At 32.3% G+C, this 13,469-nt stretch overlaps 1 protein-coding gene across 2 annotated transcripts in view; it reads right to left on the minus strand.

The window, feature by feature from the left end:
• The window catches only part of LOC145291407 (MAP3K12-binding inhibitory protein 1-like), a 28,572-nt gene extending 18,455 nt beyond the window's left edge, over positions 1-10,117 (minus strand). For both annotated transcript variants that reach the window (XM_080137214.1, XM_080137213.1), the window contains exons 1-4: positions 9,963-10,117; positions 7,553-7,669; positions 6,304-6,597; positions 2,189-2,285 (exon numbers count right to left, since the gene is read on the minus strand). In XM_080137214.1, the coding sequence (XP_079993340.1) occupies positions 2,189-2,285; positions 6,304-6,597; positions 7,553-7,669; positions 9,963-10,007 (553 nt within the window). In that variant the 5' untranslated portion in view covers positions 10,008-10,117. The remainder of the gene's footprint in view (positions 1-2,188; positions 2,286-6,303; positions 6,598-7,552; positions 7,670-9,962) is intronic.
• Positions 10,118-13,469: the final 3,352 nt, after the last annotated feature.

Below are 13,469 nucleotides of genomic sequence, written 5' to 3' on the forward strand. Positions count from 1 at the left end.
GAAATCTAAGGAAGTCATGCCTATGTAATATTTTTTGTTATTCGGGTTTTCTTTTGCAAATATTGTTGCTTGATAGACTACGCTTTTTGTTAGACATTTGTTTTGGACTGGGCAAAGTGTGCGGTGTCTACAATTGCATTTATCTTGTTCGTTATTAGTATTTTTATTTATGGTATGGTTGTACTTGTCCGGGGTTGGTTTGTTATTATTATTATTATTATTGTTATTGTTATTATTATTATTTCTGCTAGTGTTGTTTTTATTTCTGTCCTGGTGTCTACTTTTTTTATTGTTTATTTTGTTGTTGTTTACATTGTTTTCATTTAGTATTTTGTTATTATGTGCCTTAATTATCATCTCTAAATTTTCGCAACAACTGTAAGATAACTTCAAGGTATTTTTATTGAAGATTTTGTGTAAGGGGTTGGTTGCGGGAAAGTGTTTTTCAATAAGATCTAGAAATTTCTTGCCAAGTTTTGTTTTTAACATTTGATTGTATGTTGTATACCAAATTATAGTTCTTTTTCTTCTGTTTTTAATTTTATTATAGTTGTTGGTGTTTTGTTGTTTATATTTGATATCTATATTTTTGTATCCACTGTTTTTTAGGGCTGTTTCGTAAATATTGGATGACCTGTTAAATGCATTTTCATCGCTTGAGTTATTACTGAGTCTACTTACGATCGAGTTAGGAATATGTTTTATAATTGATGGTGGGTGATTGGACTTAGGGTTTACGTAAATTGGAGTAGCGTTATCTTTTAAGTATGGTTCATATGTGTTTTTATCTAAGTTTAACGTGACGTCCAGGAAGTTTGTTATTTTTATGTTAGCTGATATGTCCGCTTTTAGGCCTAATTTTTTCATTTCTTTGTGTATGATTTTCTTAAAGTTTTCTCCCTTGACTTTGTTGGAGTTTTTTATTATAGCTAGTCCGTCATCTCTATATAGGCCGATATCCGTAGTATCGAATATGCTTGTGAGGGTATATAGAATGAATAATCCCACAAGATCTGATGCCTCTGCAGAGTCTCTGGCACCCATCGCCAAATCGAATGAATTTTTCATTTTATTTTTTATCTATTGGTTATTGTTATTTATTAGAACTAATTTTCTACATTTTTTGATTATGTTGATTTCTTCTGAGGATATATCAGTGTATACCTCGGCAAATTCTAGGGCAATGTAAAAAAGTTCTTCGGATATCGAGGGATAAAAGTCTATGATGTCAAACTGTATGAATGTACATTTATCTTTGTTTTCTATATTTTTAAACAAAAAAAAAAAAAAAAAAAAAAAAAAAAGCAGAACAGCCACCTAAAACCACTAACCTAGCTCTAAAACAGATCCTTTATTTGATAAAATGCATGCCCATTGGCTGGTAGGAAGGGGTGCGGTGGATACTAGAAAGCTGATTGGCCAACTAGTAATCAACATGTATAAAAACAAGAAGCAACGACAGAATTCGCGCATAAGCCTAACGAATCCTATATTTGGATGAAACGCAGAATATTCAGTGTAGCTTAATCGCCATATATATTTTATAAATTACTAACTAGCTCTACCTACGTATTGAGCACTTTTGAAGTAAATACTTAAAGTTTACGCATAAATCTATACTTTCGTATAGTAAATTTATGTGAATAAATGAAATAGTTATAACTATTTATATATATATATGCTCAGTGAATTAAGTAGTTATATATATATATATATATATTTATATATATATATATATATATATATATATATATATATATGTATTATTTATAGATGCTCTGTTGTTATATCTTAACATTTAGCTCCTGTTTTAATTAAGATTGGTATACATAAAGAATAGAAAATATACACAAAATCTCTTTTAAAGCAGAAGCTCAATGTTTAAGATACAACATACATACATACATATATATATATATATATATATATATATATATATATATATATATGCATGTTTGTGTGTGTATCTTCATCGGTCAATGGAAGGATATAGAATTTTTTTCTATTGCCAGGAAGCCTTTAACACCTTTTTATCTTGGCAAAAATTCATCTACTACAGTTTTAGGATGCCATTTGCACTTTTGGATCTTAACCGCATTTTCCATCAAATAACTTGGATTATCATTATTTCTACTGCATTATTTCATGTGTGTCTTTACATCTGACCGTTCACACAATGATTTCTTACCATGTTCTGGGTAAATGTCTGAGCAAAATTCTCTCCGGTTCTCTTCATCCACATCCATACGTTTGCATTCTATGAAAGATGCAATTCGCCGTTCAATCTAATTGAAGAAAACAAAACAAAAATTTAAAAAATTGATGTTAATTTTAGTTTCTAAATCTTTAAATGAAGATTGAATGATACTAAAATTAAATAAAATTATGTACAATAACAATACACAATAACAATCATGCGAGGTGATGATAATAATAATGATGACAATAATAACGATAATGATGATAATCATGAAGGTCCCACTTTGCCAATTAGGTTCCATCTCATGTCCCATTGCTGAAATGTTGCACCCCTGCACCTGTTTTACAAGTACTTTAATGGAATAAACGCATTGCACTTGTGCCCCCTCGACGTACGTATCCCCGACAAACCTGCTTAGCAGCAAAATCACACGCCTTCACTGTTGAGGTCCCTAAATGCCAGAAAGCTTTTTATAATAGCTTCTTCCCTAGAACAGCTAGACTTTGGAATTCTCTTCCCTAACTGTACTGATATGCACAAGTTTAGCTGCAATGTAAACAACATCTTAATCTTTCTTAGGCATGAACCCAATTAGTGGCCCCTTATGTCCAAGTGGCAATACGTCTTGTTTGGGAGTGAATGCGAGTAAAAAAAAAAACATTAATAATGATGATAATAATAATAAATCTGAACAAAGAGAATCCGCTACACAAATACAGTAATGATTTGATCACATGTTTATTTAAGTAAGGATATCTTCATTGCACGACAAGAATCACTGACATGTAAGCATCACTCTGTAATGATATCAGACATGCATAATGACTGCTTTTTATTACTATTAGGCCACCATTTATCAAAGGCAAGAATTACTTTCTATTCAGGAGAGAAAAAAAACTTTTTTTTTAAAAGTGAAAGAAATAATAAAGTCAAAAGTATTTTAACTTTCGACTTTACTAATAACTAGCCTGGCATTGCCCGGGCGTTTGGAAGTGTGTGTTGGGCAAAAAAAAAAAAAAAAAAAAAAAAAAAAAAGTGGTAGTAGCCAGTCAGGCTCGGATCTGTACTGCGAAGGAGGAAAAGAACGTGAAAAAAAACGTGACGCGTTTGCTGTTGCGCCCATCACCAAACTGAAAGTGATGTAAGTTTAAATTAAGGTTAGACAATCAAGAAGAGGGGACGACTTTCAAAAATATCTGTAGAAAAGTGTCCAGTTGAGAGTGAAGGAATTGGCCTGTTGGTCAGCTAAGATTGATAGTTTGATCAATCAGATTTAGTCTTGACTAAGTTTGATACATGTTTATAAAATCGAGCGCTCAAAATTACTGCCAAAAGGTTAGAAAGGCTAAACCCAATGAACTTATCACCTGTTAAGTTTTTCTCTATTCTTTATTGTTGATATGTGTTCGTGTTTCTCCCTTTCTCTCTTTTTTGTCATTACGAGAGAGAAGATTTTTGTCTTTAGAATCTCCACTTTGCAGTGGTCAGTCGTAAAAAGCAAGCTCAGCTAACTTTCAAGTTATTCCATGTTTCTTCAAAAGTTAAAATGTAAAAATAAATTTTATATCTTTTATATATAAAAAATATAGTTTGTTCACTTTTAGTCAAGTGGTTGATTTCAACTGATTGTCCCAGCCCAGACAATTATCTGGAAAGAAAAGAATTAATGCTACCTAAAGTCCACTAAAGAACTGTGAATCAGCAGATGGATTAATTCCTTAATTGAAGGGGATGTGCCCATTGTTTACAACCGGAGAGCTGGTCATGCTATGCTAGGACATAACAGTTCTTATAGAAACATCCCTGCAGCATGCAGACAAACCAATGATCATATTTTTTTTTTTTATGTTATATTGTCTAAACTGACAATTCTGTGTTTTTTATTCATAACCAATAATAATAAAATATGATTTATAGCGCATGAAAACGATGTCTAATCTAGAAAAATAAAGAACAGATTTAGTATTAGGATATTTTTTTTACACCGAAACAGGTATTATGTGACATATACTTTTTTGAACCTGAAATTTGTTGCACAGTGTAATTTATATACATACTCCGTAAATCTATTCGCATCTATTCGGGAGAAAGGAATACCAACAAAATCATCATCATGAATGATGCTCAACTACTACTACTACTACTACTACTACTACTACTATATGGAACTGAAAATACTCAAACCCACGATACACACTCAAATGGAGAATCATTGAACGACAAAAACTCTACAACCTCATGTATAACGGGGAAACTACAAACTATCAACAATCCACCTTAAATTGCATCAATGTCAACGCAAATGTTTTTAGGAAAAAAAAACATTTCTGGCTAAATGACTCTACATTAGAAATACGGAACATGCAAAGAATCATGAAACTGATACTACCTCACGCTGTCACTAACAAAGCTAGTATAAACTCTAAAAGATGGGGCAGATAATCCATACGTCATATAAACCACGAATGAATAGCACTGTAAACCACTCAAAAAAGTACATCTGGCACAATGGTATGAAAAATCCATTTCTGGCCATGTGTTTATCGAATTAATTACAGTTTTTAGCAACATTGTTAATTTCAAGAATTTGCTGAGAATCTTAGTGATGTGAGATCAGGATATTTCAATGATGGAGAAACATTTTAAAAGAAAAATAGAACCCTTGTTGGCAGATTATTGCTGGAATATAAAAAGAAGGATGACATTCAATACAAAGAGCTTAAGAGAACAAATATTGTTTAAACTGACAATTCCGTGTTTTTTATCCATAACCAATAATAATAAAATATGATTTATAGTGCATGAAAACGGTGTTTAATCTAGAAAAATAAAGAACAGATTTAGTATTAGGATATTTTTTTTACACCGAAACAGGTATTATGTGACATGTACTTTTTTAAACCTGAAATTTGTTTATGTTATTTAATTGGAATTCATTGAGATGAGTATTATTTATTAATTTTTATTTATTGCGGACTATTATCCTCATTTTTTATTACTTGTTTCATGACATTTCGGCCAACTATTCCTCTGGCCTTCGTCAGGTGCTAACCGTGATGGATAGGAACTCTGAATTTCCTCACTGCAATTATTGCCTACTGTAGTTATTGTCGTCTCACCACGTTTTGGCAAAGTAAGCCTCTGGCCCGCTTTGGGTAGGATTGAATAATATATACCATTCGGTACGGAACCGATCATGGAAGATCAGATAATAAATAAATATGAATTTATAAGACCAAAAAATCCAACCTTGATCGCCCTTCGGGACCCGTGGCGCAGTTGATAGAGACATCGAATCTCTACGGTTCCAGGTGAGAATTGTCTGAAGATAGCGGTTTCAATCCTACCCAAAGCCGGCCAGAGGCTTACTTAGCCAAAACATGGTGAGACGACAACAATTACGGAAGGCAGTGAATGCAGTCAGGAGATTCAGAGTTCCTATCAGTCGCGGTTACCACCTTACGAAGACCAGAGGAATAGTTGGCCGAAACGTTGCGAAACAACTAAGAAAAAAATGAGGATAATAGTCCGCAATAAATAAAAACTCAAATTTGTTTCGCAGTGTTATTAACAAATTTGAAGGCATCTTATATACTTAAAAACAACACAATTTATCTCTAATCGATCAGTTAGATGGAAATTAGAGGAAAAGCATATAACATAGTATTAGGGGTAAGAAATAAACACTTTAAAATTTATTATGAACATATTTAATTAGAAGTATAAAGTCAAAATTGTGAACCATTGCATGAAGGGTTTTATTTAATAATGAAAAATGTATCTAGTTTAACGTAACTCTTTCGAAATAAGTTATAGCTTCACAATTAAATTTAACTTTTAAAATTCCATTAAAAAAAACTCTAAAAAAAAATTTTTTTTTAAATGAATGAAACAAAGTAAAATGATTCCAGAGCAACACAGAATTGGCTTGGTTAGTTTTTGTTATAAAAAGGATATCAAGGAATTATTGGCATTTGTTTGCCATCTTGGAGCTTTATATGAAACCGTTTTTTTTTACTAATAAACTAAAATTAACTTACAATAATTTTTCCTCAAAAATAGTTGAAACAAAAATTACCAATTCCACTGCTTGGCAGACTTACCTCAGATTTGTCTGCAACAATCTGGACCAAATTTTTATTAAAACCTGAAACGCTTGGTCCATTTTTCAAAAGACTCTGTTGATCTGGTTTACAAGACTTTACAGTTTTATCCTCGGTGGATGGTTGGCAAACACTCTTTGTTGCGACAGTAGAAGTAGTACCAGTAGTAGATGTAACACTTACTCCAGTCTCAGAATGGGTAGATGATTTCAAAGTGTGACCATCAGTAATCTTGTGAGGGGAGAAAATGGTTTTGTCTGTATTCAAATTATTCTTCAAAGCTACAGATATCTCCTGAAATAAATTTTAAAAAGAATTGTCATGAATTTTTAAAATGTTTTTTTTTTTTTTAATTATTAAATAAAAACAAATGGACTTATTGAAAGACAATTACAATGAATAATGCTTGCTAAAAGAAGAAAAAAAATGAAAATAAAAAAAATCATTTTATGTGGGAAAAAAATAGGAATCGACTAATCGTAAAATATGCCTAAATATTAGATTCAAGTTGGTCTAGTGCAAATATGTGATAAAAATCGAATCTGGAATAAAATTATGAATCCTACACAACTTTAAAAAATTATGTTCTGTTTAAGGAATGATGGTAGGAAAAAAAAGTTAAGGAGAGCAAAACTGGTTGAGGTGAGTTGAAGCTACAATTTGGAATCCAAACACTTAGTGAGTTACTTGTTAACTCAATTACAAGTTGTTGCTATCTAACATGATTTGGTTGGTTGTTTTTGTTTTACGGCATATCAACCCTTTTCGGGTTATTTAATGCCGAATCCAAAGATTTTGAAGAAAAATTTTTTTTATTAGAATATATTTGTTGTTTTCACGTCGGTTTCTATTTAACCCATAGTTGGGACCCTAACAGGTACTACCACTCCGGGTCAGAGTGGACCTGGGAGCAATGGTAATTAAAGAGTGGCTCCACACTCCCCAAAGCCCACAAGCTGGGGCCTCACCACTGGATATAGTTTAAGGTCATATCCAGGACCCCCATTGAGGGACTTTTACCCTCTGCAGGGGGGGGGGGCAGTCGGCGTATTCTAATGCCCCACCCACAGGGCCACTATCTAACATGAACTTCTATTATTGTACCTAATGGAATGAATCTATTCTTTATTTTATATCTATGTATTTTACCCCCCCCCCACTAGATAATACAACACAATGGTAATCCAAAGTTCAAACAATATAAAAACAAGAACATTAAAGGTATAAACACAAATTATTTTCGACTTACATTCAAATTATCCACAAATGTATTAAGGGCAGGTTTCGCTTGTTCTAACGATGGACTTCCTTCTGAGTTGACGTAACTCTCCAAATAATGCCACACTGTTTCGTTTTCGCCGAGTATCTGTCACAAAAGAAATACAAAAATAAGTGACCATTCAATCTTTGTGTTTAGCGATGCTTTCAATAGCATTTCAAACAAATATCACAGAACATCTTATAAAGATGATTTTTTTTTGTTTTACTCTTATTCATTCCAAACAAAGCATCTTGTTACTTGAAACGCAAGGGACTATTATTTGGGATCATGTCTACAGGGGCACTATGTAGGGAGTTCAGTAATGAGATGTCTGTTCACATTACATTTAAGTTTCTGCATGTTATTTTTTGTAAACAAAATCATCTTTGCTAAAATTAAAGTTTTAAGTATTAAAAATAGACACATGAATTTCTGCTAGTTTTTTTTTATAAAAATAAAGCATTGTAGATGTTAAGAATTAAAATAATTTCTTTTAATATTTCAGGAACATTATGAAAAAAGCCCCTAAAGTCCGTATTAACGAAATCAATATAACTTGAAGAAAAATTAATTTCTCAAACTATTGATACTGTCAAGCGTTGTTTATTCAATATTTTCATTAAAAAATAATCATTGAAAACAAATATTTAATGCGATTTTAATATTAACAATTCTCACATTGATTTTTTTTGTATGCACAGGTAAAAATATGCCCGCGCTTGCATGTACAAAATAAAATTCAATATTTTATTTTATTCATTTATTATTATCCTTTTTTTTTTCGGTTATTTTTAATAATCATTAAAAAAAAATAATAGCTCCACATTATCTTGTAATTTCATTACGCCGTTCCCTCCCCCACCCGTTTCTGTGCACTGCATAAACAAATATGGCTGCCACTTTACATTGCGATATGAAATATTGCGGAAAAGTATGTTTGCAATATCGTGAAATCTAGTTGCCGGCTTCAATTTTAAATGTGATATTCATTTTCAGCACAACCCGAAAACCCTAGAAAACAAGTTTTTAAAGGTAGGTTGTGAGTTGGTCTATCAGGCCACATTTATCAAAAATAAATTCAATTTATCGTGTTATTTTATGTTTCAAATTTAATTCTCCCCACTCCCATGCCAAAGCAAAAAAAAAAAAATTGAATTTATGTTGTGGGACCTGTTTTGTTTATGAAATTGTTAGATGAAAGTACAGAATGGTCTCATAAATAAAAAAAATTAAATTTATCATTTTATGTTTCAAATTTAATCCCACCCTCCACCCCGCAAAAAAAAAAAAAAAAAAAAAAAAATGGAATCAGTCATGTCCCCCCCCCCGCCCACTTCTCTCCCGCACCCTGCCCCTTCTATCGCCAAACTTTAAAAAATGCTAGGGATAACATGTCCCGGCGAACGCTAGATGGCCAAAAAGTGGGTGCTCATTTTACATTAAATTTATATAAGAAAGTGATCACCACTCTAAAATGTTATATTTTATGTTTTTCAAACTGTTTTTTTTTTTTTTTTTTTCCTATTTTTTATATTTAAAAGACAATACATCTTTTAAAAATGGACCAAAACAAACATATATTTGGAAAAAAAAGATACACTTTTCATCAGGGGGACGAAAATTATTTTATCAACGTTTAGTTCCGTTTCCGGTTTAAGTTGCAGATGAGAATCAGTTAAACTTCAGGATTGCCTAAGTTTTTAGCGTTTTCACTTACTTTAAAACGTTTATTCGGTTTGAAAAGCAAGTAATGTCGAGAGTTAGGTAATAACAAGAAAGAAATGGCCGACGGATATTTCTTACATCTCGTCTCGGTAATGGTTCAAAAATAAAAGATAAAACAAAATACTGTATCTTGTTTAATTTTCTTTCTTTGAGCGATTATCGGCCATTTTTTTCTTGTTCTCACTTAAGACTTGACACTATTTTTTTCGAACTGAATAAACGCTTTAAAATAAGAAAAACACTAAAAGCTTATCCAGCTAGTTAGACTAGTGACTTATATTTCTTTTGATAACATTTATATACTTGCTTTTGACGACTTTTTCCGTTTTGTTGTCTGAAGTAAACAATGGCCAGTAAATTCAATCATTTATTTGATTTGGATTTTAATCATTTTACCACCACCATCCCTACCTCTGCACGTATTGTTTGTAGCAATAAAGATTAAAATTAATCTCAAGTTGATTAAATAATAATTCATTAGTATTTTTTTAAACAAAATATCGTGTTTTGGGGTTGTTTTTTTTTTGGGTTTTTTTTAGTTCGACTCGTGAGAGACAAATCGAAAATTTCAACTGAAAATAAACAGAAAAAAGAGAGATAATCTATAAAGAAAATGCATTCAAGTAAATAATAATTCGAAACATAATTTAAAAAAAAAAAATGGTAAACTTACGGCGTTGAGAAAATCTTTGATCGAATGTATAAGTTTTTGCTTCATCTTTTGTTGCCGACATGAACTTTTCAAAGTGGAAATGATTTTTCAAGGGTCGATAAATCAGTAACGACAAAAAAGAGTTACCTCCCCTGAGTCCTCCTAAGATGTTTAATTCCAATATTATGTCGTTTTTTTTTTTGTTTGTTTTTTTTTTATGCCGTAGTAGTATCGTATGAATTAGACTTTTTTTTATATCACTATTTTTAAGCCAGTCTGAAAAATTGTCTTCAGGTAGATGGGTTGTCGCATAGCTTCCTTCCAGTCGAGTGACTGGACATGGTCTGTGTCTTGCGGACATCCTTGCATTGATCTGATTCAGTTTGCGGCTACCCCCACTGCTTCCTACTATTTGTAGCACAACCTGGGAGGCGCAAAGTTTGGTTTTCAATAATGATCCCCTCCTTTAGGAGCATTATTTTTCTATTCCTCCTTCCATGTCTCAACTGTGTCGAAATTTTTGAGTTGTAGAAGGGCTTTTGGGACTTGAGTCTGAAGGTATCTGTAGCCTCTTTTAAAATTTTTGGATCGGTACTTTCCTCGACGTTTTGAATCTATTTTTTAGTTGCCTCTTCCCTCCTTATGTGGGTGGTGCGATTGAGGTAGTCATTTTTTTTTTCGTATGTACATTCAGACATTGTGAGGTGATACGCATAGTTTCTCAGAGTTTTGAGTTTTTGATAATTGGCTCTGAGACCATACTGGGGCAAAGTATTCTGCAGCACTGTAGCACTAGCAGAGTGCAACTGCTGTTGTTCTGAGGACTCTTTGGGAAGCTCCCCATTGCATTCTGGCTACTTTCTTCAGGAGGTTTTTTCTTTTGGTTATCTTATTTGCACATCCCTTAAAGTAGAGGAGGAGGGCTGCTTCACCAGTTTTAACCTGGAGAGTTCGTCTGGCCTCATTGTTGTTGAGATGGAAGACTGATGTAACTGTCTTTTTGGTGTTCATCTTTAAGTATCACTTGTCAAAGAATGTTTCTATAAGGGTGGTGTCCACAGTCTGTGTCTTTCCCAGCTGTCTGATGAGCCAACACTCAGTCGTCTGTGTATCCTAATTTTACTGAGGTAATTGTGGGCATGTTGCTGATATAGATGTGGAAGAGTGTTGGCACATGTACTGAGCCTTGGGGGACTCCATTTTTTTATTTTCCTGGTCTTGCTCTTATCTTCTCCCAGAATGACATGATAATGTCTGGTTCCTGTCATTTTTGCAAGTAAAATTAACATCTTTCTGCAGGGGATGACTTCTGTGAGTTTGAACATGAGTTCTCCTGTCAAAACAGTGTTGTATGCTGCAGAAAGATCGATGAAGGCTGCTCCGGTTTTTGTATGATGTGATGGCAATAATTTAGACTGTTATTAAAGGGTAGTACCTGTTCAGGTTAAAGCCGTACATTTATAGCCTAAACATAATGCGAGAAAATCGTGTTTAAATACACACACACACAAATGTATATAAAAAAAAAATGCGAGTTCGGATTTCAACAAAATTAAAAAATAATAATATAGATAATATGATTTACCCATGATGGAACGAAAATTTTTCATATTTCGACAATTACATAAATTAATTAAGTAGTTTTAAAAAAAAAAAAAAATTATGACATAGCAAAACGTTGTGTTTTGATCCGCCATGTTTAATAAATAAGAAAGTGACTACTCAATTCGAACTACTGAGATCAAAATCAGTCTTATAATGGCTACAATTTTACAATTTACTATTAAAATTGCTAAAAAAAGTTTTAAAAAATGATTTTCTATATATAAAAAAAACTATTTGATCAATTTACATAATTTTTGGAATATGACATTTTCGTTCCGTGATGGATATATGTATCATAAATATTTTTCTCTCTTTTTTTTTTAATTAGGTTGAATTCTGTATAAGAACACCAAAAAACTGCAAGACTTTAAGTTTATGTTTTTTGCATGCATGTTTAAATAAATTAAAGGTGTTTCTTCCGTTTATAGGCTGTGTTGAAATAACATTATCATTTAAACACCCATTCTTAGCCTGGGGAGGAGGACTTTATTAACTATTCTGTATCTTACAATTTAATAAACAAAAAATACTATAAAATTTGAATTTAAATTGAAAATTCTACTTAAAGAAAATAGCATGATTCATAAACTGCAGAAGTTCTAAATTAAAAAATCATGTGAAATAATTTTTTAAATAATTTATTTTTATAACTAGCAGGCCCTGTGTATCGGTGTTGCCCGATGGAAATATGACACAAAACCAGAACAGATATGGTAAAGCCTCCCCCTCCTCTGCCAAGAACAACATAAACTACGGTTGCTAGTTGGGGGCCATTGCTGGCACTGGAAAATAGCAGGCACTGGCAGTCGTGATTAAAATGAAATAATTTTACTTTTATTGTCGGGCATTATCTGGCAGTGACAGTTAGAGGAAGCCACTGGCTGTGATTACTGGCAAATAGTGCTGGTTTGAGTGGATTACATAAAAAAGTATTCCATCTGTCCGGTCTTCAGTTAGTAATGGAGAAATCCTTCTAGACTGTAGTAGCTTTGAATTTTTATTTTAATCAAGAGTATTTAATTATTGTATATTTTGCCATAAAAAAAAACTGTTGTGTCTGTTTGGTCCTCGGTTAGTCATGGAGAAATGTTTATAGATTGAGGCAATTTTAATTTTTTCCCCCAATCAAAAGTGCACTTTATTTTGGGTGGAGGGCTGGATTTTGCTCACATTAAAAATGAGAGTATTTAACTGGATTCTAGTGGTGGAGGCTTTCAAAGCTACACCTTTTCCATATTTTAAGAAGTGCATAATACTTATACACAGTTATATAAAAAAAAAAATTGTCAAATAAACATTGATGAAAAAGAGAGATACGAATTAATGTAAGCAGCAAAAGTCAAATTGACGAACACACAAACACAAAGCTTTTACCATTGGATTAGAGTTAACATTAATATTCAGAAACCTTTGCATAACATGGGGAGAGGAGACAGGAAACTATTAAAAAGTGCAACTATAAGTTACAATAAGGTAAGCAAATGGATGCAAAAAAAATCATATTAAAATTAATGGAATTAGTTTTTAAAGAAATTATTAAAAAAAATATAGACGCAGATCACAGTGTTTTTTGTTAGCCATCCTATATTTTTAAAAAGCAGTATAAGAAAACGAAATAACGTTGCATGGTTCTTGAAAACAGTGTCTATTCCAATATTCATTAATTTCAAGTAATCGTATGCTAATCAGAAGTAACTATAACTTGGCAAGGGAGAGGTCGTTATTTCAAGGTGTGTTGTGGAAAGAACTTAAGTTAAATGTATAGGAAAGAAAACTAAACAAGGACAGTGTTGTATCAGAAGCTGTTGCTAATGCAGAGGAATTCCTGGTGGAGGGTAGCATGAGAAAAAAAACAGTGGGTGAAAATCGTGCTCCCACTATTAAACATGTCGTAATTTGGAATATGATGCCTCTAGGAATAAA

The sequence above is a fragment of the Euprymna scolopes genome, chromosome 12, assembly GCF_053919585.1.
Source record: "Euprymna scolopes isolate OS-2025 chromosome 12, ASM5391958v1, whole genome shotgun sequence".
Taxonomy (NCBI): domain Eukaryota; kingdom Metazoa; phylum Mollusca; class Cephalopoda; order Sepiida; family Sepiolidae; genus Euprymna; species Euprymna scolopes.